At 48.0% G+C, this 27,379-nt stretch overlaps 3 protein-coding genes across 3 annotated transcripts; 2 read left to right on the top strand and 1 right to left on the bottom strand.

Annotated features, from left to right (window-relative positions):
- Positions 1-1,330: 1,330 nt before the first annotated feature.
- LOC117854744 (phospholipase A1-II 5) lies at positions 1,331-3,126 on the top strand. Its single transcript, XM_034736970.2, has one exon. The coding sequence runs from the start codon at positions 1,556-1,558 to the stop codon at positions 2,933-2,935; it is 1,380 nt and encodes a 459-aa protein (XP_034592861.1). The 5' UTR covers positions 1,331-1,555; the 3' UTR covers positions 2,936-3,126.
- Positions 3,127-7,318: 4,192 nt separating this feature from the next.
- LOC117855848 (polyamine oxidase 1) lies at positions 7,319-9,246 on the top strand. The gene has a single exon (XM_034738247.2). It carries the CDS (start codon positions 7,469-7,471, stop codon positions 9,002-9,004), a length of 1,536 nt encoding a protein of 511 aa, XP_034594138.1. The 5' UTR covers positions 7,319-7,468; the 3' UTR covers positions 9,005-9,246.
- Positions 9,247-19,191: 9,945 nt separating this feature from the next.
- LOC117858556 (uncharacterized) lies at positions 19,192-20,455 on the bottom strand. The gene has a single exon (XM_034741639.2). The coding sequence runs from the start codon at positions 20,150-20,152 to the stop codon at positions 19,436-19,438; it is 717 nt and encodes a 238-aa protein (XP_034597530.1). The 5' UTR covers positions 20,153-20,455; the 3' UTR covers positions 19,192-19,435.
- Positions 20,456-27,379: the final 6,924 nt, after the last annotated feature.

The raw sequence follows: 27,379 nt of genomic DNA, 5'->3' as shown, positions 1-27,379 counted from the left end.
TTTGTTTGGTTCGTGGAGGGGACTAGGAGGGGAGTTTAAGGGGGAATTCATACCCTCTACTTGGTGTGTGGATTTTGTCATGAGAAAGTACTGTATCTTAAATCATCTAAAACTTATAAAAGTATAATCCAATTGTCATCCATTCCCTTGAGAAGAGATCACTAGGAGTTGGCTTCCCTTTTCCATCCCACCAAACAAATAAGAGGATTCTAAGATCTTATTTATAAACTCACTTTCCCTCACCCCAATTACTCCCAACCAAACGCCCACTGACACTATTAGATGATTGATCTGCAGAACGAATAGTAGTTAATTGTGTCTGTTTGCACAGAGGTTTCGTATTATAATAACTTGAAATGTAAACTCAAGACCGGAAAATAGATGTAATATATCCTTAAGTAAAACCTAGCTCTAAGAAAAGTATCCCAGAAAAAAAAACTTTAGTTGTATTGTTCCGGTAATTAAGGGGACATTTTCTTCCACTGACTTATTTTTAGCACGTATCACATCGAATATTTAGATACTAATTAGGAGTATTAAACGTAGACTATTTACAAAACCCATTACATAAGACAAATCTAAACGGCGAGACGAATCTATTAAGCCTAATTAAACCTAATTAATCCATCATTAGCAAATGTTTACTGTAGCAACACATTGTCAAATCATGAACTAATTAGGCTTAATAGATTCGTCTTATGTAATGGGTTTTGTAAATAGTCTACGTTTAATACTCCTAATTAGTATCTAAACATTCTATGTGACGGGTGCTAAAAATAAGTAAGTGGAAGAAGACGGGGCCTAAATCCTTCTGCTGACTGTTGTGAACTGTGACTCGCCAACCATCCCCTGTCGGAAGGACGGCAGAAAAACAAGATTCCGTCCGAGTCTCACTCATCTCATCACTCGCTCTCTTCCTCCATCCACCCATCTAATTGTCCAGTTGTCCAGACGCAGGCTGAATCTGAACAATCTTCAATGACGCTTAGCCAGACCAGGACCTCCACTGGAAATCCAGGTCATCCCGTCGCTGCCCGCTGGAAGTGTCCTATCCCCTGATACAGAAATGGTCACGAACATGCCATTCAGATCTAACAGGAAACCGAACATGAATTTTCTGTCCGTTGGGGCTTGGGGAGGATCTGCTGGAAACAGGGGATGCAGAGATGCATGGAGCTGCCCAGCTCTCCCACAGTTTTACCAGACAAAGAAAAACGTGCACATTTTACTTGATGGGTCGTCTCGTCTAATCTTGTTCTGCAACTACACGTCATTGTATTCAGGACACATACCAAGAACTCAAGAAGAGTTAAAAGCAAACCGCTGCCCGGGCCGTCGGCGTTCCAAGTGCAGCAACCAGTCAGCTACCCCAAGTCCCCAACCCCATCCCATCTGTTCTTCGTGCCACACATCCAACTACCAGTAGTCCACGCATCTTCTGCTCCCCTCCTCTCAGGCTCTCACTGACCAGTGACCACTCCCACACTCACACTACCTAATCCAGTAATCCTCTCCTCATCGCACCACGCGCGCGCCGCGCACACTGGCTGCACACATGGACGCGAGCCAGGGCGTCCTCCTGTCCAGCGCCCTGGTCGGCGCGGCAAAGGGCTCGGCGTCGTGGCCGGAGCTGCTCGGTTCCAAGCACTGGGACGGCCTCCTCGACCCGCTGGACCTCACGCTCCGGCGCCTCATCCTGCTCTGTGGCGACCTCTGCCAGGTGACCTACGACTCCTTCAACTCCGACTCCCACTCCAAGTACTGCGGCAGCTGCCGCTACTCCCGGTCCACGCTCTTCGCCCGCACGCTGTTCCCGGCCGCCGCCGACGTGACCCCCGCGGCCTACCTCTACGGGACCTCCCAGGCGTCGTTCCCGGGCGGCGTCATGGTGTTCTCGCTCTCCCGCGAGGCCTGGAGCAAGGAGTCCAACTGGATCGGCTACGTCTCCGTGTCCACCGACGCCGCCGCCGCCGCCACGGGCCAGCGCGTCATCTACGTCGCGTTGCGCGGCACCATCCGGACCCTCGAGTGGGTGGACGTCCTCAAACCCGACCTCGTCTTCCCCGACGCCATCCTGCCGGAGGGCCACCCGGGCGTCCACGCGCGCGTCATGAAGGGGTGGTACCTCATCTACACCTCCAGCGACGAGCGGTCACCCTTCAACAAGCACAGCGCGCGGGACCAGCTGGTCGCCGCGGTGCGCGGGCTGGCGGCCAGGTACAAGGGCGAGAGCCTCAGCGTCGTGTGCACGGGCCACAGCCTCGGCGCGTCGCTCGCCACGCTCGCCGCGTTCGACATCGCGGCGAACGGCGTGTGCGGCGCCGACGTCCCCGTCACGGCCATCGTGTTCGGGAGCCCCCAGATCGGGAACCCGGAGTTCAAGGAGCGGTTCGACGAGCTGCCCAACCTCCGCGCGCTGCACGTCAGGAACAAGCCCGACCTGATCCCGCTGTACCCGAGCGGCCTGCTGGGCTACGCCAACGTCGGCGACGTCCTGGCCGTGGACTCGAAGAAGTCGCCGTACCTGAAGGAGAACACTACCAACGTCGGGGATTACCACAACCTGCAGGCCATCCTGCACACGGTGGCGGGGTGGAACGGGAAGGACGGCGAGTTCAAGCTGCAGGTGCACCGCAGCGTGGCGCTGGTCAACAAGTCGTGCGCGTTCCTCAAGGACGACAACCTCGTGCCGGAGTCGTGGTGGGTGGAGCGGAACAAGGGGATGGTCATCGGGGAGACCGGGCTGTGGCAGCTCGAGCCGCCTGCCGAGGAGAACCTGCCAGTCCCGCCTGTCTTGAACGGGAAGGTCATCGATGACGACGACGTCGTTGCCGCCACTACCACGGCTAGTAAAGAGACCAAGATGCCGGTGGAGGGTGATAAGAAGAAGGCACCCGGAGCTAATCTTTTCACAGCATGCTTTAGAGGAGGTTAATAATTGGTTTGTTCATAATTGATATGGTTGAATGTTTGAACGATGTTTTGCTATTACTGTATGTATTGTCTTGTGAAATGTGTTTTCGAAGTGCACTGAGGAATGATGCTGCTTGTGTAATGTGAATATGTGATAGTGCTTAAGCCTCTGAGAACTGAGATATATATAATGCTAGTGCTCTGTATTCTGTACTCGTTGAGCAGTTTGCGATGAAATAATGCCGATGACCTCAGCCATTTCCTGATGCAGTACCCTCGTATCGTCTCCACACAGTTTTTTTTTAAAAAAAAAGACGGCAGAATTTCACGGACTAGCGGATTTCAGAATACTTCTCGTACTTCTATCCGGTTTTCTCTTGTGATTTTGAATCTCGGAAAAGATAGGCCCCTTGTAAACTCCATTTTTGAGGGGAGAGGGGCAGGTAATCTAACGTCTTCTCTTTCAGAGGAAGCGTCATGTGAGATGCGACTGATGATGAAGCGGTGGCGATTCACATCACAACTTCGGGGGCTAGCTATTGGAAGATAGATAAGCAACATAGCTTTAAAACTCGTTAGATCCATTTAGAAGTTTAAGTCAACATTTTAACAAACTAGATTTAACATTTTTTAACTGCTGAATCAACCTCTAAAATTGATAGATTCAACTTTTTTTTAAAATATAGATCAACATTTTGTAAGACACATGCAACATTCAACATTTTTAACTATCTACTTCAATATTTTGTCAAACTGAATTCAACATTGTTTTGAAGAAAAATCAACATTTTTTCCTGCTTCTTTTTCAACCTCCAATCACGGGTGCGCACGAAGCGGCCGCCGACACGCAAGGGCCGGGGGCGCGCCCGCACGGGGCGGTGCAACGGCACCAGCGGCCAGCTAACACGCCCACGGGCGGCGTGGCTGGCCTAGCACGAGGCGGAGGCCGAGCCTGCGGGTTCCAATGCTGCGGGGCAGATGGCGCGGGGTGCTGGAGCGCGCGGCAAGGCCAGCGGGGCGGCCGGCAAGCACGAGCGTGCGCGCGAGCGCAAGTGGCGGCAGCGGCTGGCAAGCACGTCAACGGAGCTAGGGTTGAGGGAGATGTGATGTATCCAACATGGAGATTGAAGGTACGAATCTTAACCAATGGAAGTTGGGTAGTAAAAAAACTTTTTGGAAGACGCATAGGTTTCCGCACAACTTTACAAGAAGCGAGGAGGAAGAGGAATAAGAGTCCCGTGGGCCGTGGCCCATAGGAAAAACTATATATCGCATATGATTCTGCACCTGTCACCTGAAGAGCATCAGGCAGGTTGTGTGGACGGAATCAACTAGCCCAATAAAGATAACCAATCATGTGCAAGCGAGCCCTTTTGTCTGTGAGCACCTGCGTGTGCATGCATGATTTGTTTTGTTTTACATTTTTACGGTGCTCTGGATGGAACTTACCTGAGCATATTATCCATGCTAATGATGTAAATAATGTGTCCTATGGTAATGATGTTTTTATGTGAAATCTGAGCACACTTGTCTCATGCTAATGATGTTTTTATGTTAAATCTGAGCACACTTATCCATGCTAATGATATTTTATGTTAAATCTGAGCATACTTATCCATACTAATGATGTTTTTTTTGTTAAATCTGAGTATACTTGTCCATGTTGTTACCTATCAGTTATGTTCATTCCTGTCCAACCACTTAGGATCTATTGCTTGTTTTATTTTTTAGATGGCTTTGGAAGATCAGAGATGCATGCTTGTTGTTCATGCCACTGCTATCATTGCTAGTATGTATGCATTCCTATTTAGTAGGCTTAGACTGCGGCAATGCTAATGCCTTCAAATAACTTATGCCCCCAATGAGTACAATGGATGAGGAAAGGTAAAAGAACTTGGATAAAATTTATAACTGCAATGATGTTGAGTGTGTAAACATGCTTCGCATGAGGAGAGCCCCTTTTTTCCACCTATGCAATGTGCTTAGGGAAAGAAATTTACTTAGAGACAGCATACATAGCAGCATAGAACAACAACTTGCAATGTTTCTTCACGTTGTTGGGCATAACCAGCGGTTTAGAGTTATACACCAATCTTGGAGGAGGTCAGTTGAGACAGTGAGTAGATATTTCAAGGAAGTGTTATATGCTATTGGGGAACTTAGGCATGAACTTATTAAGGCTCCTCAACTGAGACACCACTTAAGATTAGAAACAGCTTAAGATGGTATCCATATTTTACGGTAATTGCTAAGTCATTGTGGTAACACTAACTTTTGCATACTTGGGTGAATGTCATGTAACCAAATATTATTAGGTTCAATGTAGGATTGTGTTGGGGCAATAGATGGAACTCATATCTATGCTAGAGTGCCAACCAAGATGCAAGTAGCATTTAGGCGCAGGAAACACTATACAACTCAAAATGTGCTAGCTGCAGTGGACTTTGATTTGAAATTCACATATGTCTTGGCTGGTTAGGAGGGGTCAGCACATGACGCTACCATTCTTGCTGATGCACTTGAGCGGGATGATGGTTTAAGTGTCCCACAAGGTAATTAATTTAACATGGGTAGATAAATAAAGTCACAATCTGCATAACTATAGGACTAATGCACTTGTATACTTGTCCATTGCCAATGATACTATGTTCTCCATTTTACCCTGCTGTTCCTGTTTGTATTTTCACTACTACCTATTCATGTGGTACCTTGTTGTTCATGTGGTAGTCCTATTCTGAGCATATGCCCATTACCAATGATGATATGTGGACTTCTTTCAATTGTTAATTGCTCATTTGTTTTCATTTTACCTACTGCCTACTTATCATTTTTATTATTAATTTCCTTATATTTTCTCCTCCTAGGAGGAGTGCCATGATCAAGAGGTCGGCTGCAGGGTAGCATTCCATGGAAAATGTTAAAGAAAAAGAGGACTCTCCTGCAGCTGAACTCAAGAGGAAGAAGGGTGGTTTAGATTTTAAAGATGTAATCATATTATTAGATGCTGCAATAATATTAGTTCAGGCATTAATTATTGTGTTTATGCTTTGGAAATGTACGTAACACTGGTTGTTTCCTGGTGTTGGCCTCATGGACAAGCTGGTGGTAACCTCACCATTTCCATGCAAGAGGATGTTGTATCTGTTTCAATTCAGGCAACCAATCAAACTCATCTTACCTCTGCTATTTAAAATCTATGTACATGCATGCAACCAATCAATATCTCCCTAGGGCCTGGTTGGAGGGATTGAGGCAACCAATCATGGTGATGTTGCACGAGCTAAACCTGGCTCCGGCCAGCCTGATTCCTTGGTGCGAGCCCGGTTTGTAAGGGAAGGCAACCAATCACGCCCTTAGACCAACTTGTACATAAGCATTTTGGCATACTAGCATCAGATTGTAGCAAGGTAAGCATACAGTTTGAAGCTGCTCAATTTAAGAAAGCCGAACAGATATGAATTATGAGGTGGCATCCGGCATCCATCCAAGATTAAGCTTGTAAGCTTCTCAAACGACAATGCCGTCCGTCCCTTGATGCCAGGGAAAACGCTTGTCGGATGTATGCAAACACCACAAGAGTTTCAGGAGTGAATGCGGCATGGATTCGTTATTCCCTTTTTGTTTTCTCTTTCCTTCCCTTTCGACAGAACTGGCATCAGATTCGCTCATATCGACATACCGAATTTCGTTACTAAAAGCAACGAAATTACAATAAGCTTCCACCCCAAATACTTACGTTTCCACTCCAAGTCATTTGAAAAGAAACACTGATGGAAACTTAGGGTGAAAAGAACATAGGATAACAGCACCCAAGGGCTGATCCTAGAGTCCCTGAGTCTCCTGACTGAAAAACCACACCAACCTACCAGCAAAAGCAACGCTAGTGTTTAGCACCTGGAACATAAAGCTACTTCACGTCTTCACCACAAAACGGACACCAACAGCTAAGAGCTAACGGACTTAGACATAAAGACTTTCAATTCAACCCAACATATGTAATTGACGGTAGTTTGTTTCTACATTTTCTTTTCTCCTCTTCATCAGATCCTGAGATTGCGGTCACTGTTTCACTGAGTTGAGGTAGTACCATCTCACCATTATCCTCTCGCGTCACCTCTTGAGAGGATGAGAGCTTAGCGGCCGTGCCCTTCAAAGCTTCAGCTGCATCTCGTGAAAGATGGACTACGGAAAAGAGACGAACAAATCTCCCTAACATGATTCATTGATTCATTCGTTTATTAAGGACCTGATGAAATAGCTTATCTATTTTTTTTCCTGTCGTTGCACTGCTAACTCCATCGTGTCAGATGATGTTGCACTTGTCCTACCTCGACAGCGAAGCTTGGCACCAGCGACACGCTCTCGCAGTGATACATACCACAAACGTGTTGTTCGTGTGCTCCCCGTGTCGTATCGTGCTCGCGCTGCCCGGCGCGCGGCTCCTCGTTATAACGCCTCGTGTGGCCTCCGCCCGTCTTGGGAGGAAGGCTTGAGACACCCACACACTCCTGTTGCATTGTGAGGCAGCTAGCGTGTGGTGCGCGCGCGACCGAGGATGGTGACCCGGAAGCCGAGGGTCGTCATAGTGGGCGCGGGCGTGGCCGGGCTCACGGCGGCGCGCCGGCTTGGCGCCGCGGGGGGCGGGGACCGGTTCGAGGTGGCGGTCGTGGAGGCCGGCGCCCGCGCGGGCGGCCGGGTGCTCACGTCCGAGTTCGCCGGCCACCGCATCGAGATGGGCGCCACGTGGGTGCAGGGAGTCGACGGGAGCCCCGTGTACGCGCTCGCGCGCGACGCCGGCGCGCTCGGCAGTCGCAGCGGGAATAAGGACGAGGACGGGGATGCCGCCGGGTCCCTCCCGTACGAGCGCATGGACGGGTTCCCCGACCGCGTGCTCACGGTCGCCGAGGGCGGCGAGGTCGTCGACGTGGACCGGGTGGCGCGGCCGGTCGAGGAGCTTTACAGGGGCATGATGGAGGCCGCGCGCGCCGGGGAGGCCCGCGGTGGAGGGGGCGTCGAGGAGTACCTGCGCCGCGGCCTCCGCGCGTACCAGGCGGCGCGCCCGGCGGCAGCAGCAGCAGCTGGCGGCGAAAATAAGGAGCTGGAGGAGGTCGAGGAGGCGCTGCTCGCCATGCACATCAACCGGGAGCGGACGGACACCTCCGCCGACGACCTCGGAGACCTCGACCTCGCCGCCGAGGGCGAGTACCGGGACTTCCCCGGCGAGCACGTCACCATCCCCGGCGGGTACTCCCGCGTCGTCGACCACCTCGTCGCCGCGCTCCCGCCGGGCACCGTCCGCCTCGGCCTCCGCCTCCGCCGTCTCGACTGGCGCGGGTCTCCCGTGCGCCTACACTTTGCCGACGGCGCGCCGGAGATCACCGCCGACCACGTCATCCTCACGGTCTCGCTGGGCGTCCTCAAGGCCAGCCTCGGCGGCAAGGACGCCTCCGCCGCGGGCGCCATCGCCTTCGACCCGCCGCTCCCGCAGTTCAAGCGCGAGGCCGTCGCACGCCTCGGCTTCGGCGCCGTGAACAAGCTGTTCATGGAGGTGGAGCCTGCCGAGGCGCCGGGCCCGGAAGGCGGCGGCGGCCAGCCGCCGGAGTTCCCGTTCCTGCACATGGCGTTCCGGGGGCACGTGGCCAAGATCCCCTGGTGGATGCGCGGCACCGAGTCGATCTGCCCCGTCCACGCGGGCTCCCGCGTAGTGCTGGCGTGGTTCGCCGGGCGGGAGGCCGCGCACCTGGAGTCGCTCCCCGACGACGAGGTCATCCGCGGGCTCCAAGCCACGCTGGACTCCTTCCTCCCGGGCCCACCTCAGTGGCGGGTGAAGCGGATCAAGAGGAGCGGGTGGGCCACGGACCCGCTGTTTGTGGGGTCCTACAGCTACGTGGCCGTCGGGTCCAACGGCGAGGACCTCGACCGAATGGCCGAGCCGCTGCCTCGCGGGTCGAGGGGCGACGACGGCCGTGCGTCGCCGCCGCGCGTCCTGTTCGCCGGCGAGGCAACGCACCGGACGCACTACTCGACGACGCACGCCGCGTACATGAGCGGCGTAAGGGAGGCTGAGCGGCTGCTGCAGCGCTACCGCTAGGCGTTAGCGCTGCACCGACGAGTCGAGGACGCGTTCCAGCGGATTTGCCTCTGTTTTCTACGGTTGTTTTGCTTGAACTCTTACGAGCTCTTTAGTTTCGGCACTCTGCTCATGCTGTGATTTACGTGGTAGTCTCCCTACGTCCCAATTTCTATCCATTTTGACTTTTCTGCACTTAAATATATATTTATGTTGATGCATAGAAAAGATAAAATAAATAGTAATTTGAGACGTAAGGAATATCTGTTTCGTATACGCTGCAGAGGAATAGTGATCTAATTTAAGTTTGAGGATGATTGGTTTTCAGTACGGTCCGTGAAACCACGATGGCATAGTATCAGAGACGGGCTATATATGGCCGCTATTGCGTTTTCAGATACTTGACGCTACAACATTACAATTGTCCCCCTCGTGTAGCTAACAACGTTTTTTTGCACAGGTTAGCTGCAAATTGTTTTAATGTTGCTAATCCAGTTTTCTTATCAGCGCACCGAGGTCGTTTCATTCCGATGACAGTAGGTCAAAGACCAAACCTTAATCCTAATTGTGAAGCGATGAATCTGGAGAAATGTACTCCGGAGCCTTTGAGCCCTAGACGTGTATTAGAGTATTTTACGATATTTCCTTATTTTGATATGTTATGTATAATTAATTTTTATTGTTAAATAAAGTACTAAGTGAAATGACTTTCACTATAACCTTTTATAATGCTTGGAGGAAATCATTGGTCAATGGCTCAACCCGTTATTTAAAACTTTGCGCAATCTTTAGATATACATTACACAATTGATTAGTCGGAGTGCCTATAAAGCTCGAAAGGCTATCAACATTAGGCTAGTAATATTAATAAGGATATTATGCTATATTCCAGCATATGAACCGATGAAAACATGCTTTTGATTGTGTGCCCAAGGTTGGATGAGTGTGCATGCTCTCGGGCAAGATTTCCTTCTTTATCATTGGATCATGGAGGGATGCATCAGAATCGACCTTTCATCCACTGCATTAGTGCCGGTTGTAACTGTGTCGGTACTAATATGAGTATTAGTACCGAGCCTAATGGCTAGTTCCCCAGGAACCCCTCGTGACCCCTTTAGTACCGGTTGGGGGCTCCAACCGGTACTAATGTGCCACCGGGCCTTTAGTACTGGGTGGAGGCTCCACCCGGTACTAATATGCAACCTTTAGTACCGGGTGAAGCCTCCATCCGGTACTAACTTTCCTCCTATAAATTCGCCTTCTTCTTCCTCCTGCTCGAGCCACTAACCACAGCTCGAGCTTCATCCTATTCATGGCGCCATAGGGGAGGTGCTGCCGGATTTAAGACCATTTCGTGGGGATTTCACTCATTCAAGTATTTTAAAGGTTAGAAACTTCTTGATACATGGTTAGTATACTAAGTTTTATGCTTTAGAACTAGAGTAATTTGTGATTTTTTAGAATAAGGTACAATGGAGAAAATTTTCATTTATATGCATGTGTTATTTAGAGCTCATATTTGTGATTTTTAGAATAAACTGCAATTTTTTGGATGCTATGTTTCGTACTAGTCAAAGAAATTGATATGAGGTTAGAGGAAGAATTTCATAGTTTAGTACTTTTTAAATATGAGCTAAATAAATTATGGCAAAATGAGCGAGATAAATTATGGTACATAGAGATAATAAGATGAAATAGAGGTACATAATTAGTCATTTTTAGAATAAGTTACAATGGAGAAATTTTTCATTTATATGTTATATTTGAGCTAAGTAAATTGTGGGAAAATATATAATTTGTTCATAGTTTAGTCATTTGCAAATATGAGCTAAATAAGTTGTGGTACATAGAGATGGCTACTGCTGCTGGAGGTAGTGGTAATGGTGGGGGTGATCGTCGTTCTTCTTACGGCAAGGGGAAAATCATAGTTGGCAAACAAAGTACACACTTCACGGCGTGCTGGGTTACCAGCAATCTCCAATATATCTCATTGTTTCTGTGTTAAACTTCTCCATTAACCAGATCAGTAGAGTGTTGAGGTAGTTTGGCTTAAAAGAAAGCAAGTCCCCAAAACCCATAAGGCTTCGTTTGGATGTTGATATTGGGAGCCTTGGCATTGAATTGGATCAAATACCAAATCAGACTAGTATTGGTATTGAGTTATAATACCAAAGTCATTGTTTGGATGTAGATAGAATTACTAGATGGAATTTTATGAGATAGACAAATCCAATTCACGTTTGGATGTATATATCCTGGAATTGAGAATTGATTGCTCCTCTTCACATCTTCTCTCCACGATGCCCAGGCCTCGTCGAAGATGGCTGCGGGCTGTAGCTTGGGAGCCACTGCGATGAGCCGTTGCTCGCTCGAGGCGGAGCGCGTCACCCAGGCATCGTCGGATCCCGCTAGAGAAGAAGATGGAGCGGCGCAACTCGCCGGCGAAGGGAGCAGGGAGGGGCTGCGCCGCTTGCATCCGGGGTAGAGCTCACCCGCCCTCATCTTGCCTCGCCGGAGAAGAAGACGGGGATCCCGCTTTGGAGAAGAAGACGGGCTGCATCCAGGGCAGAGCTCCCGGATCCACAACATCGAAGAAGGCCAGGCGAGAGGTGACGCGGCTTGTCCACGGAGGGAGGCAGGGGAGGAGCCGCGCGGCTTGCCGGCGGAGGGGCGCGGGGCTCATCGCAGAGGGAGGTAGGGGAGAGACAGCGTGGCTCCTCGCTCTCCCCGCGGCCTTCGCCTCCTCCCGCTCCGACGCGTCGGTAGGGTCATGTGCCTCCGCGAGTTTGAGGGGGGTGCCGGGGTGGAAGATGGAGGAGGGCCGGCGGGGGGTGGAAGATGGAGGAGGGAGCTAGAGGCGGCCGGCGGAGGGAGTTGGAGGGCCGACGTGCCTCGCGCGAAGGGGCCCGGCGCAGAGGGAGACGGAGGGGCGTCGCGCAGAGAGACGCGGGGGAATGGATTCCAGCGAATACTAAAGGGATGCGCTCGGTATCAAGGGTAGGAGGTTGAGTGCGTCGTGAATTCTGGTTGGTATTGGAGTCGATTTCCAATTTCAAATTCCAGGACAGCCAAACAGCTGGCATTCGGGAGTTTCAATGCCAATTCCCAATTTTGAGGCTGAATGCATACATCCAAACGAAACCTAAGATCAATCTTTCCCTTCTGCTAAGGACTAAGAGCATCAACAAATTTTCTAAAGCTCTTTGGGGAACAACGCATAGTTGGAGAGCCTTTTCTCACTCTTGCTGCATCCACCTCGTTGGGCTGGTCATATGAAAAAAAACAGATGTATTAATGAAAAAAACATAGTAATCATAACTAATACATTGAGCTCTCAGTTGCAAAAAAAGGATAGAAAAGACTCTACTGGCTACTGCTAAACATATTATATACCAGATTGAAAAATATCACACAATGCGTCAATTACTACAGGATAGCACATGCAAGTTCGAAAAATGGTAAGTGTCTCATGTAAGTTAAAAAAAATACTAGCAAACAGTGGCAATGTCCAGAATTAAATACAAAAAAGTAGCAGACCAAAATAAAAACGCAGTGCAAAATATATATGTTTTGAATTGAAATAAATTACCTGTACAGAATCTGCAGCAGCCGATTGCTGTCTAGAAAGACTGGGGCAAGGATCTGCAGCAGCTAGACGACGCCTTCTATATGGTATAGTCTCCATAAAATCATCATCTTCGTGATGACTGGGCAACCTCAGATCCCTCCCCTAAGGCATCTTCCTCTTCTTCGGAACCGGATTACTAGTATTGGTGGGTGCAGCATTGCGCATAGCTTGTAACCCAGGAGATGTTCGCGGGACATCTGAACCTGCATTTGAATCACCTCTCGCAGCATGCACAATGCCGGAGCTAGGAATTATGCATGGGGCCGACCAAATATACTCGTCAAAATATCATATGCATAGGCACTAAATTTAGAACAAGCAACTTTTTTTGGTTATATAGTGCTCCTAATGTATATATTGCTTACAAATCGTTAATAAGTGTATTTGTTTTGCAGCTGCTAATTCATGCTTTAGCTTAACATCCACTCTAGCTAAGTAGGGGTTAATTTTTTTTTTCTCTGGCATTGGGGTGGGGTATGGCCCCTGCCAACCCTCCATTGGCTCCGCCACAGAGCATGCACAGTAGCACGAGCCCTGATTCGTAATCTTCCAGCCGAGTTTCAAGTTGATCCTGAATGGAATGTTGTTCTTTTCTTATCTGGTAGAACACCTTCGGTCCTCATGCTAAAAAAAAGGGATAAAAGTATGTTGCTTAACCACAACTGCACATGTTCTTGCTATATAGCAAAATTGAGAATGTACCTGCTAATAAGTAATTGAGGACACACTGAGGTACTAACAAGTTGCATTAGAAAACATGTTTCACTTCAAGTTGAAAAATGTAGTCGGAACAGAACTGGCTACTCGTGACACTCATCGGTTACTAGAAGCATCACTAGCCTATTATACATACTAAAGTGGCTCGCTTCGGAGCTCTCTCGTGAATCGTGGGCCCACGTGGGATCTATGTACTGTTCATGTGGGACCCACAATAGACCCACGTACTATTCTGTATATTACGTTCACATGTGGTATGTGGTAGCCCTACTACCTTTTGCACTGATTTTACTTCATAAACTCACAAATTATAATTGAATTATTCCTTCATTGCTAATTTTATCTTTTGCCCCTACAAAACCAATAATCAACGTAAACCAATCCGTCAACTATATCTACTAGCACCCAAAAGTTAGTGAATTCCTAAGTAAAAAAGTTATCTTTACATGTACCAAAATGTCTGAAGCATTCTCGGATTCTGAGCTACTATGCCGATTTAATGTAGCTTTGGATTTGATTCAATACATCGTTATGATGTTGTTTTGAGCATAGTAGAAGATAATATTTTTTCGCGCCAATCTGACTGGTTATAATTATTTCCCTGTATAATGGCAACCCAACAGTAACTCATTTTTTAGAAATGGGAATCTCAATTACTACCTAGCAGGTAGGCAAATTACACAAATCTTAAGTTACTAATTCCTACGAGTACCCAAGTTTGCGGTGAGTGGGGAAAAATCCAAGCAAAATTAAAGCCGTATATAAGCATTTATAAATTTGACTTGCATGATTTCCAAGAGACCAAGAATAATTGGATATGGACATGTCAAAAAAATATTCTCAGCTGCAGTTGATATTACTCAATACACTAATCAGTTGCTAACATTTCGCTCACAGTTACAACTATTCCCTTGCAAAAACAGGAACTCACTTCCAAAATAAAAGGAGGAGAGTCCTCAGTTTCAACCTAAAATTTGGACCAAAATATTACAAAACTAGGTGACTCGTTCACAGACAACAATGAGCATGCACAACAAACATTGTAATGATTGAAAAAAAATACAATCAAAACAGAGACAGCTATGAGCATTTGTATTTTTGCCTAGCGAGATTTCCATGAATAATAAGCAGAGAATATCACTAATAACCCCCGTATCAACTGGGGGATTTGGTCCAAACACACACAGCCCTAAAAAAGTAATGCATGACAAGCACCACGGGAAAGAAAACATCGGAAAAGTAAATGGTCACCGGCAGCCTGAACATCCAACTCGTGAGAGCCGGCAAACAACAGCTCCTCATCTCCCGCCCGCTCCCCCTCCTCCGGCACAGCTTGTTTTGATGGGAGCCTCCTCCTCGTCGGCGGCTTGGCCCAACCACCACACTGATGCACCTAACCCTAACGAGGATACTGAGCGAGGGTGTGGAGATAGATTCCTCGGTGGATTGAAGTGGGCGGAAAAGCAATGGAGGTCTGCGGGCGCGCGCGATAACTTCCGCCGGTGAGGCACGGTGGATTGCAGCGGAATGGGCGGAGGTAGTGTCGGGGATGGGATGGGTCGGTGTGTTTCAAAATGGAATGGGGAACACGTGAGCTTTGAGGGGTGCGTGGTCAAGGGGTATTATGGTATGCCCACGTATCGTCAGGTCGGTTTGCTGGTGATCTTGACGAAACTCGCCACATATTTATTTTTATCTAGAGACACACTTATTTACTTTTACGTACTAATTGATTTGAAAGCTATTATTTGTCCATATATTATAAAAATATTACTATGCCTAACTATCATTTTATATAAGTTCTAAGTCCATATCTTGTTCGCTCCGTGTACGTGTGCCTGTCTTTTGCTTATTGATGGAGAGTTCAGCACTGCACTCGCCACTCAGGGAGCGGCTCACTTCCAATCGGCGTCGTTCTCACACGCCGGAACGATAATATTGTTGGCGTTTTCTCACTAACAGTATACCGTAGCTCCTCCTGCTTAGTTGCCTGCATGCTTCTACACGTGTCGCTCCTCACTAAGCACGACCGCGACACGACATGTATTGCTCCCCAATCAGAATGTATCTTCCTCCGTATACTTTGCTGTCTGCCAACATGTCACTTGATGACGTATCGAGCTGCATCTGGTCAATGTATGGCTCGATCAGAGAGATTTTACTTCACATCGACGTCGACCGGTGACGTTGCTGGCCTTGGCTCGCATCTTCTTCGAATAACAATATTAATGGTGCCGTATTGGCAAATCCAACGTGAAGTCTGTCGTCGCAACAGAACCTACGTCAGCAGGCGATGCGCGACACACGATGTGTTGACGGCCGACGGGCGAGAGGGGTCCCGTGCTAATCAGGCTTTCCTTGTCTGAATCCGGACAGGATCAAGCTACCATGATGCTGATGCCCAGAAAGCTTCCATGGCAAGAAGAAGCAGCTTCCATGGCAAGGGTAGTTGCACGGGGAGCTTGCCAATTCGCCATTGTCACGGCCGCAAAGAACATGGTATTAAAATAAAATGAAAAAACTTGGATGAATGATAGCGGCGATTCGATCGGAGCAGCTAGCTTTTGGGATGCTGGTTCCAAAGGATCCACGACACTGACGACAGGCACACGCTTTTCTGGATTGGGCAATCGATGAGAGCCGCAACTTTAGCTTTGGACCATATTCTACAGCAGGGCTAGCTGCTTGATCTGCGATCTGGGTAGCTACCATCAATTGACGAGTGAAAAGAGGATCCTGGTCTAATCTGTTATTTCGGAGGTGCTTGGTTCGTGGACTAAAGTCTAGTTCGTGTCATATTGAATATTCGGATGCTAATTATGAGGACTAAATATGAGCTAATTATAAAACTAATTATACAGATGGAGGCTAATTCACGAGACGAATCTATTAAGCCTAATTAATCAATCATTAGCAAATGATTACTGTAGCATCACATTGTCAAATCATGAACTAATTAGTCTTTATAGATTCGTCTCGCAAATTAGTCTTCATATGTGCAATTAATTTTGTAATTAGTCTATATTTAATACTCCTAATTAGTATCTAAACGTGCCTCCTAAAGAACCAAACACCCCGAACTGTCTCTTTGCCATGATTCAAATCTGGGTTGCTATCATGTCTACCAGGTCCATATATCAATAATATATTAGTGACAAAAATCCTGAAATCCAGGTGGAAGACGCAGAGAAAATGACAGGAGAAAAATTGATCTGTTTGTTTACGAGGAAGAAGTAAACATTTGACGTTACAGAGTGCTGGACTATTATTGCTTGCACCAGTGCAAATTTCTTAGCCACTGGGAGAGAGCATTTCCAGCAGTCTCCTAATAAATATTTCCAACTAGTCAACCGAGGTATTCCAATATCACTTGCACGGTTATTAAGAGAGTTGCTTTTGCAGTCTCCCAATAATCTCATTACAATCCAACTACCGTATTGAGAGAGTCACAACTCCTTCTTTATTTAGGGAGAGTTGAGTGAATTATTGGATTGTCCTAATAATTATTAGGAAAAGAGAAAGGTAAAGAGAAATTGTTGTAGCACTATTTTCCTATCAATTCTCCCAATATGGTAGTTGGATTAGGGAAAGGGATATTGCCGTAGATGCTCTAAAATGAAAGTCAAAACTTTTTTTTCTTTGCCCGAGGGAATGCCTACTTGACTGAAAGTATATATATGGCAATATACCAAAAAAACTCGCTTTCGGAGTAGTGAATACAGAATGTAGATGCATGTGTTCGTATCCAAAAAAATATTCGACGACCAAATTAAGGTCACAGCTGTGATTCTTGCCGCTGCACTGCAGCTGCGGCTGCAGCTCCATCGACTCCGGTTCCTGTAGTTAGGCTAGCTGTGCAACAGTCTCAGCCGAACCTAGACAAAGTACTTGAACGAATGTGATGGTTGTTTAGTTCACCCCAAATTCCAACTTTGACACTATGCAAAAGAAAATTCTCCATCACATTAAACTTGCGGTACATACATGGAGTACTGAATGTAGACGAAATCAAAAACTAATTGCACAGTTTTGTTGTACTTTGCGAGACGAATCTTTTGAGCCTAATTAGTTAATATTTGGACAATAATTTACAAATACAAACGAAATGCTACAGTGTTGCTATAGTAATTTGGACCCCCCAAAGTTGGACAACAAGGCCTAAGTATTTTTGCTGCATGCCCACATGGGAAAAAAAGAGAGACAGGAATCGCTGAGCCCTTGTTTACTTCACCCCCAACTCCCAACTTTGATACTATGCAAAAAGAAGATTCTCCATCACATCAAACTTGCGGTACATGCATGGAGTACTAAATGTAGACGAAATTAAAAACTAATTGCACAGTTTTGTTGTACTTTGCGAGACGAATCTTTTGAACCTAATTAGTCAATATTTGGACAATAATTCACAAATACAAACGAAACGCTACAGTGTGCTACAATGCTGTAACAGTAATTTGGCACCTCCAAACTTTGGCAACTAAACAAGACCTGAATCATGGAGCCATCGCCCAATCACAATTCACACGCATGCAGGCAGCCAGGTAGCACAGCAGCGCGCAGGCGCAGGACGGCAGGAGTGTCGGCCGGTGGCTGCCTGGCTGGTACACTTTCTCTTTTTTAATGATTTACTATTTCGTTGAAAATTTGTGAACTGTTTAAAAAACTAATCAACACTTTAAACTACTACATTCAATGTTTATTCAAAATTAGTTCAACAATTCTAATAAACAAGTTCAACATTTTGTATACAAATGTTGAAGCGGTATATATATAAAAAATGTTGAGATAGTACATTTCATATGTTAATTCTAAATATGTTCATATTGGGTATTGGGGTGTTTGGTTCCACGCACTAAAGTTTAGTCCCTGTCACATCGAATGTTTAGATATGAGGACTAAACATGAGCTAATTATAAAACCAATTGCACAAATGGAAGCTAATTCGCGAGATAAATTTATTAAGCCTAATTAGTCATGATTTGACAATGTGATGCTACAGTAAATATGTGCTAATCATGAATTAATTAGGCTTAATAGATTTGTCAGTCTCCATCTGTGCAATTGATTTTATAATTAATCTATATTTAATACTTCTAATTAGTATCTAAATATTTAATGTAACAGAGATGGATTAAATTTTAGTATGCGAAACCAAATACCCCTCAGGTCTATAGGGTATCCCAGAAAAGAAAGGGAACGAGGCCCAGTGTCCAATCCCATCCTTTATTGGCCCCATTCCCTTCACTCGTCATGGGCCGTTCTCCATAAATCCTGTGATGCTTTGATTTTTGGAAACGTGAAAAGGTGTTCGTTCCTTCACCGAAATTTTTGGCCGCAAACAGCCATCTCCGTTTGCGTCCATTTACGCTTTACGGTCACAAACCATGGTGGCTTAGGAATCTCTTTATTTGCAGCAAAGAGAAGAAGCCGAGCCTTCACACCGTTTTTCATTGCAGAAGCATCTCTCTCTTTTTTTAAGATAATGTGCAGAAGCATCTCTGAAATCCATAATCCGAGGGTATCAAGAAGAGAACAATCTGCGCTTTATTTTCGCTTCGGATATCATGATCCGAACAGAGCGATATTGGAGCATTTTTTTCCCGCGATCTCTCCACATTCTACGATGTTGGATTAGATCGAAACACAGAGTCCGACGACAAAGTAGTTCAACTGCACAGCCCCAGGGACGGAACCAGGATGAACACCTCGGGAGGCTAAATAGTAGAAATTAAGAAATTAATAGTGATTTGAGACTTTATCTACAGTATTTTAGGAGGGCTGCAGCCCCCCTACCACCCCCACCCCCGGGATCCGCCCCTGGCAGCCCGATCAAATGATGTTGGACGCAGCAGAGACACGAGACTACGACGAGAACATTGGCTGTGGCTCGCTTCAATTCTGAGAACACCACACCAACACATCTGCCGGTCGTGACCAGACAGCTTCGAGCTTACAATACAGCTGTAGATTGCAGCTTGCCAAGAAAAAAATCGGCCGTACATTCCACTGGTACACTGTGTTAAATTACACCACGCACACTCTCCATAGCAAACACTAGCAAGCCACTGGCCGCCGCCGCGCCGCGCGAGCTGCGAGCCTGCGACGACCTACAAGCCGCGGTTGAGCATCTCCTTGTAGTTGAGCAGAGAGTTGAGCCGCTGCAGCTGCAGCTGCTGCCGGAACTTGTTGATGAAGTCGTCGGCCCGCGCGTCCACGCTCACCGCCGCGGCAGCCTCCTCCTCCTCTCTCACCACCAGCTGCGCTCGCGTCGCCGGGGCCCTCGGCGCGCGGCGCACCTGCGCCTGCGCCGGGGCGCGCTCCAGCTTCATCACCTCCGCGCTCGGCTTCGTCCTCGCCGCCCTGCTGACCACCGCCTCCTCCTCCTTCTTGTTAGTGGCCTTGCGCACCGGCGGCGGCCTCGCGGCCGTCTCGGACCGGCTCCGTGCGTACTGGGCCTGCGCCTCCCGCGCGCCGCCGCTGCCCTCGTGGCCGCTGGTGCCGTCGTCTGCCCCGGCGGAGAGGTGGTGGTTGTACTCGGGCGGGAAGTCGCCGGAGCGGAAGCGATAGAGTCCGAGGGAGCGCAGGCGCTCCATGACCGACGACGTGCGCACGAGCGGCGGAGGAGCGTGCTGGTGCTGATCGCCGCCGTAGTGCTGCTGGTAGCGATCGTCGAGGTGGTGGTGGTGGCGGCGGCGGGAGCGGGAGGTGAGCGCGATGGTGCCGATGACCATGTTGAGCAGGAGGAAGAGCGTCGCCGGGGAGAAGTAGCCGCGGACCAGCGACCACGGGTTAGCCGGCGCCGCGAACGCGTCCGCGCCGTCCATCGATGAACCGGCCTGCCTGGAAGGTTCTCTGCGCGCAAGACGGGGGAGGAGGTGGGCAGGTGTGGGCCGGATATGCTGGTTGCCCTTGCTGCTCGGTGTTGGCAACGGCAGCGGCGCGGGCCTCTTTATACGAGGACTCTTGCACGGAGGGGCACGCGGCGCACGGATCGGAAGCGGGGGACGGCGGGTGTTTTGGAGAGAAACGAATGCTTGCCGGGAGGGGGAAACCGTGTGTGCGCGCGAGATGGAGTGCCGCCGGCCTCTGCTCGTGCGCCGGCCGGTAGCCGACCATCCACCGTGCCCGTGCCAGGTTGGGGATCCCAAAACCCATGAGCCTGATGGAATCAATGCGAGCACGGGGTCGCTGCGCGTCGGCGGTTGCGTTCCATCATGAGAAGATACTGACGATGTCTAGTCCCGACTACCAGAAGTTTCCAATATTTTAGTGGACTGTTGCTGTCGATCGAGCTTTGTTGATTGAAGATCAGATCCGAATTCACGAGCAACCATTCTCATCTTTTCACGGCAGCGCCTGATCGATGCATGGACTCGACTCGTGTTCTTAACTAAACAAACAGAAGAATGGTTCTAGGACTGAACAGAGCAATGAGGACATGGGACGCCTTTTCGCTTCACTGTTTTGGCGCGGCAAGTTACCACTTACCAGTGACCAGATGTACCTTCAAGGATCAAGTGAGCAAACCGTGGCATCGTCAGGCTAGTACGCAAACCACGCGGACTAGCCGTCCAGCTAGTGCTATCAGACACTTGTGTGCCACCGTGCCATGATACGTCACGTGCTACCACCTGTTCCAGTGTTCTTGCCTCTCATCACAACCAGAGACGGTCAACCTATCCAGAAGGCCAGAACTTTTAATTCAAGTATTAAAAAAAACGTTGTTAACAGGTGACAAGTCCCGGCAAGATACGTGCTCCCATCAGCATGTGCACATGTCCATCTTCTAACGATGGACACTTGGCCAAGACGTTCATCTTTTCTCTTCTTTTTTATTTTTTACTAGCACAATACTCGTGCGTTGCCACGGACCATGGTTAGAACTAAATAAATAATATTATTTGCCATAAAAATCTTAAATTTGGTTCCAACTCCAATAATTTATTATCCTAAATTTACACTTGTATATATTTTATTTAATCCTTTCTACTCGCTTGAAAAGCATAAAGGTCTTTACCTTGTGATTGCGTCGAACCAACGCATAGGGTAATCTGCGTATTGATGCGTCTTTAATTTCATTTAGAAGTTCTTCACTGTGCCGTACATTGTACCGGCCACTTCTCTCTCTCTCAACAGTGGCTTGGCCGACGAGGATGCACGTGGGCAGCCACGCCCTCTACGGCGAGCTCGGCGGCACCCTCCATTGCCTTACCGTCACTCGACTTAGTCATCAAAATTTGTGCTACAGCCAATACTAAATGTAAACAATATACATTTAGTATATTTCTAGAAAACCACAAGGTTAAGGTTCTTGTGGAAGTTACTCACTCTAAGGATAAGTGGGACATGCCATAAATTTGGAACATCGCGGATGTTCAGTATGTTCTCGACCTACAGGAATGAAGACAGGAAAACAACGTGGATAAATGTCAACTTTTCAGACTTACTCATGAAACATACCGGAACATGGCAAAATTGTGAAAGCTTCTCCATAACAGATCCTATTAGTGGCTGAAAGAGTAGATAAATATAGCTCAGATTGGAAAGGAACACTTAAATCTAATTGGACAATAGAAGAAAATGATTAGAGCACAAAAGACATAAACACAAAAGGTATAGGTACTAAGCCAAGGCAGATTAGAATGGGCTAATGGCTGCTTGAAAAAATCATTATGAGGAAAATAAAATACAAATTGTACAGCAAATGTGCCATGACAAGTATCCGATGCACAGGGAAAAGTATCAGAAATCTCTACAATGACTTAAATATGGCATTTTAAAGCATCTACTATTAGCTATTCATACTTTTTTATGCTCTTACACTCTATACTTGCGCTGACCGGCATGCTAGAAGATCAATAATAGACATTGCTCAAGGTTACTTCCTTTTATTTGTGTGCCCTTTCTCCTTTTATTTACTTGTGATAAGATTGTGAAAGAACTTGGGTGTGTGTTTATCGCAAAGGCCAGATATATTTCCATTTTTTTTAAAAAGCAGCTTTTATGTAAAAAAAATACAAAATCCTTGCCCCACTATTTGTCGAGATCTATACCGTTGGACAATGCACTTAAAGATATAGCATTTTCCATAAGCTGCACCATATTAATCGTAGATGTCCATATTATCTAACAACTTAGTAAAGGTTTTTCTGTTAGCCTTTCACTTCTTATCATCTCAAAACTGCGTACCTTTTCTCCAATGGCATCTTGAATGAGGAATGTGTCTCCTGCCATCCTTTCAACCACTTTTCCAGTGCTCATATCCATGTCAAAGAATGCAATATCTTGTCTCAAAATCGCATTGAGGTACAAGACTCTGATTCGTGCTGCTTGTCTTTCTCCGGTTATTGTCCAACAAGATACCTCTAGTACAAATATCAAATTCTAAATTGAAGGGTCTTTCTATATTCATTCCTTAAAAAGAAACTCTCGAAAACTGTACTTTGTATAAGTACTCTTTCTTTCTCTATTAGTTGACAAATTCTCAAATTGGAAGATAAAGATAACTTCTGTCCAGAAATGGATATGATATATTAATTTTGAATAGGAAATCCACTTACGAAATGTTGAAGCAAGCCCTGTTGCGCTGCCAAGATAGACAAAGTTCATGATCACCTGGAAATAAGAAACGGGACATAGATCAAAGAGAGAGAATAGAATAGGAATGAGAAGGGAAAAAAAAGGCAGACCCATCTGAGTTGTTACTAAAAATTACTAAACATATTTCTCTAGGATTCTGATAGTGTGGCATTGTAGCCTGTAGGGATGAAATTCCTATCAAAGCATACTTGTTTTCCGAGGACTCTATCAAAGCATACTTGAATCCATGATTGCTCAACAGAACAGCGTTGCAGTCTACATGCACATCAACAATATTCAGTTCACGTTATCACTTAGTAAAGCAAGTAACATGTGGAATGAGCGAAAATCTTGAGTACTCATTTTAGTACAGCAAGTACCATGTGGAATGAGCGAAAATCTTGAGTACTCATTTTACGCATGCAAGTTGCACCCTTTTTAAAAAGAAAAAGAAAATCATCATCGTGGAAGATCGCAAAATTGGCAAACAAAAGACGAACAGACTTCCTAGAGATCAGATTGCGGGTGTTGATTTGGGAATACCAGATTTCATCAATAGGCGGATCAAATCGTCCTGCCGCACATGGAAGCGGCGGCGGCATATTCGCAAGCTCCTCGTCGCCTTCGCTGCTACAACGAGCCACCGGCAACCGTTTGAATTCTTGTTACCGGAATACTCCGCCGACTGGGAGTCGAGCGAGGGCAGCGCCTCCATGCAATGGGCCCAGTCCTTCTCCTCGTTCCCGCCCATGCCCATCTGCCCATCCTCCCCGGAACACCTGCAAGCACAAAAATGACCGGCCCTAATCGATGGACTGCGGGTTGATTAAAAAACTTTGAGGGTGTTTTTTGCAAAATAACCACGACGGTTGGCGGTCCAAAGGAACATCCTCTCTTTATTAGGTATAAATATAGATATAGATTTTGGGCAGGAAGGTGGTGTTCATCACTGCACAATTCCATCTGAATCCAGCGACTGGATCCCGTTCGATGAGCCTGTCTGAATTGCTGAATCAATAGAAGCATGGGGTCGCAGCACGTTGCATGCATCAGCGATTGTGCTTTCTCCTGAGAAAAATAGTTCCATAATTTTTTCTAAGATGTGCATGGCATGTTTTCCATTAAGAAAAGAATTACAACGATGCAACTTCAGGAGAACCTCAAAGAGTTACAAAAACCACCACTGATAATAAGCAACACAGGCAATACAACAAAGAAGAAAACCACGGCACCAGCACCACACCAAACATGATCTAAGACGAACAATACCTTCAAGAGAGAAAGATACCAAGAACACACGCACATCACCGACTGCCTAACAACCCGAGTTCACGGTGGTAGAGCGAGAGGTCATGCAAGACGATGCCTACAGGAAGGAAGCGACGCGGACGCCGCCATCGTCCGTCTGTCCCCGGGGGAGCAGACCAAGTTTTCACCTGGCAAAAACTAATGGATTTGGATGCCACCACGACACCCCCGGCAAAGTGATCTACATCAAAGGACGCAACCGTTGTCGGCTTCGGCGAATGCCCGGCCAGGCTTTAGCCAAAGGTCCCCAAAACCAACTCCACACAGTGGACCACCAAGTCCTGAAAGATAGCCAATGCGATGGGATGGCAGCGAGCAATCTACGACGACGACGATGAGGAACAACCACAGGCAAAGAGGGACTGCCAACACGACGACCGAAAAACGACCATGGAGCGACCAAGCAATCGAAGCGACCGAAGGTGGAGCAGGCGGGCCTACTAGAGGAGCTCACGCCGGCGAGAAAAAGCGACCTTGGGAAGGATAGAGCACGACCTGAAAAAGCGACCTTAAAGAGGATAGAGCACGATCTGGGTGTGGTGGGGTGCGTGGTGGGGGAGAGGGGAGAAGGAGCGCGACCAGGGAAGGAGAAGGTGAGGGGTGCGTGCAGTGGTGGCGGCCACCCGTTAGGGTTCGCGGCAAGCATCCGACGATGCGGGTAGAGGGGCCCGGAGTTGCTCTCGACGAGAGACCGGTGAGGATGGCCTCAAGGGGACCACCGATGAGGACGGCGACCAAGGGAGCGACCGGAGTACGACCAGAAGGAGCCGCCGGGGCAGGAGGACCGGAGGCGGCCGCACCATTGCCGGGCCAGCGACAGACCGGCCGCGTCGAGCTAGGCCGCGCCAAAACCGAATGAAAGTCCGCACCTTGGCGAAGCATGCCCCACCGTCGGTCGCCCGGAGGGGGAGGGAGGCGCTCGTTGCCGACCAGAGCCCCCGCCGGCCGTCAGCCCGGGCAACAGCAGGGGGAAGGGGGAGCGGCAGGCGAGCCCAACTGGCGGCACGGCGAGGACACCCATTGCCCTCCGTGCTGCTGGCGACCGGAGTAGAGGGGCCGCCACCGCACCGGAGTAGGAGGGCCCGGGCCGCACCGGAGTAGGAGCTAGCGCCGCCGGCGAAGGAGAGCGCCGCAAGAGCGACGGGCGCGCACGGGCAAGGCAGCCGCCGGTGACGCCGCGGTGGCCTGTCGTTGCGGCGGCACCGGCACACCGGGAGGCCGCCGCGAGCTGTCGTCGACTAGGAGCCCGCCGATCCGGCGAAGGGCAGGCAGCCGCTCGCCGGGGAGCCCGACCCGCGCCGCCGCTCCCGCAGGGTCCGCACGCCGGGGAGCCCGCCTCCGCGCCGCCAACTGCTAAGCAGCCCAACCCGCGCCGCCGCCGCCGCGGGCGGCTGCACGCCGGGAGGCCGCCGCGAGCCATCCTTGCCCAGGGGCACACGGATCCGCGCCATGGAAGGCCGGATCCGACGTGCGACAGCTGGGAACGAGCCTCGCCGGCGATGGAGGGGCAGCCGCCCACCATGACGAACCACGACCTTGGAGCGAAGGGAGAGAGGAAGGGAAGGGAGGAAGAGAGGAGGGAGGGGGGTGACGAGACCGGCTTCGGCTTCGGCAGCGGCGACGGCGGCCACCAGAGCTAGGGTTTAGGGGTTGGTGTCAAAGTATATCAAGTTTGATCAAATTTATATGATAATATATTAACATTTATGATGTCAACTAAGTATTCACTACGGGAAACCTCAAAGTTGCCGAGTGTAATTACTTCGCCGAGTGTATTATTGCGGGCACTCGGCGAAGGACCGGTTTGCCGAGTGCAATACTCGAAACACTCGGCAAACATAATACACTCGGTGAAAACACTATTTGCCGAGTGCCACCAAAAAAACACTCGGCAAACACCCACGAGGCACTCGGCAAAGATGGAGCACTCGGCAAAGTGATGAGCACGTGACTTCCCCGTGCCGTGACGGGCCGGCGCCGTGACGGACGTTAGGCTTTGCCGAGTGTCGACGGGGGACACTCGGCAAAGCCACTAGTTTGCCGAGTGTCGTGATGGAACACTCGGCAAACCGATTACTTTGCCGAGTGTCGTCATGGGACACTCGGCAAAGTGGCGAGTATGCCGAGTGCTAGAGGGAACACTCGGCATACTTTAGGGTTTGCCGAGTGTTTTTCGACACACTCAGCAAAAGTAATTTTTTTTTCCTCCTCCACCCTCCAAACTTTTTACACTCCACATGTATGGCATTTGGCACTGCATGGTAGAAGGTGGACTATTTTTTGACCTGTTTGCTATATTTAATCAATTAATTTCATTTAGAGTCATTTTTTGATTTAAGTCAAATTTGAACTGCAGGTGATTGGAATAATGGAATAATATGAGTGGAAAAATCATATTCATGTTAGTGAGTCCAAATTGAGGTCTCACCCAGAAAATGAAAAGAAATTTCGAACATTTTGCTAAGGAAACACGACTACGAACGTGTGGCCAAATGATTGTTTAATTCTCAAAAATTCAAACGAAGTTTGAAAATCACGAGATTTGGCAAGATGCTATGATTTCATATGCAGAGGCTGTGGTAAAAAATTGACAAGGTTTCGCACAAGTTTTGACATATGATGTTTAGAATTCGAAGCATCTCCGGAGAGGATTCGTAGAAGTTGGAAGGATCCGGTAAGATTTTGAGACGAATCGATACATGTATTTCTCATTGAGTCCCATTTTTTTATAGGCTATAGAGAACATAGATTGGTTCATGTCAAATTTTGGGAATTTTTTAGATCCGTTTGGTAATTTTTATTCATTAATTGCACGTATATGAATTTAATAGATATAAATTTAATATGAGCTATAAATCCATGAAATGATGGAACAATATTACTTAAAAAATGAAATATGCAATGTTTAGTGAATTTGACTAGGTTTTTGCAAACTTTACATACTTTTAATTAATAAAACCAGTTTGACATGAAATAATAGTACCTATTTGCCGAGTGTCAAGGGATGGCACTCGGCAAAGAGCCTATTTGCCGAGTGTCAACCCCGGGACACTCGGCAAACGTCGCCGCGGTCCACCTGTCAGCCGCACTTTGAAATCCGAAAAAAAAATTAAAAAAAAATTGTTTGCCGAGTGCCCCTGATCTAGCACTCGGCAAAGGCTTTG

The sequence above is a fragment of the Setaria viridis genome, chromosome 5, assembly GCF_005286985.2.
Source record: "Setaria viridis chromosome 5, Setaria_viridis_v4.0, whole genome shotgun sequence".
NCBI classification, from domain to species: Eukaryota; Viridiplantae; Streptophyta; class Magnoliopsida; order Poales; family Poaceae; genus Setaria; species Setaria viridis.
The sequence above is the reverse complement of the archived record's forward strand: the minus strand, read 5'-3'. Positions and strand labels throughout refer to the sequence as shown.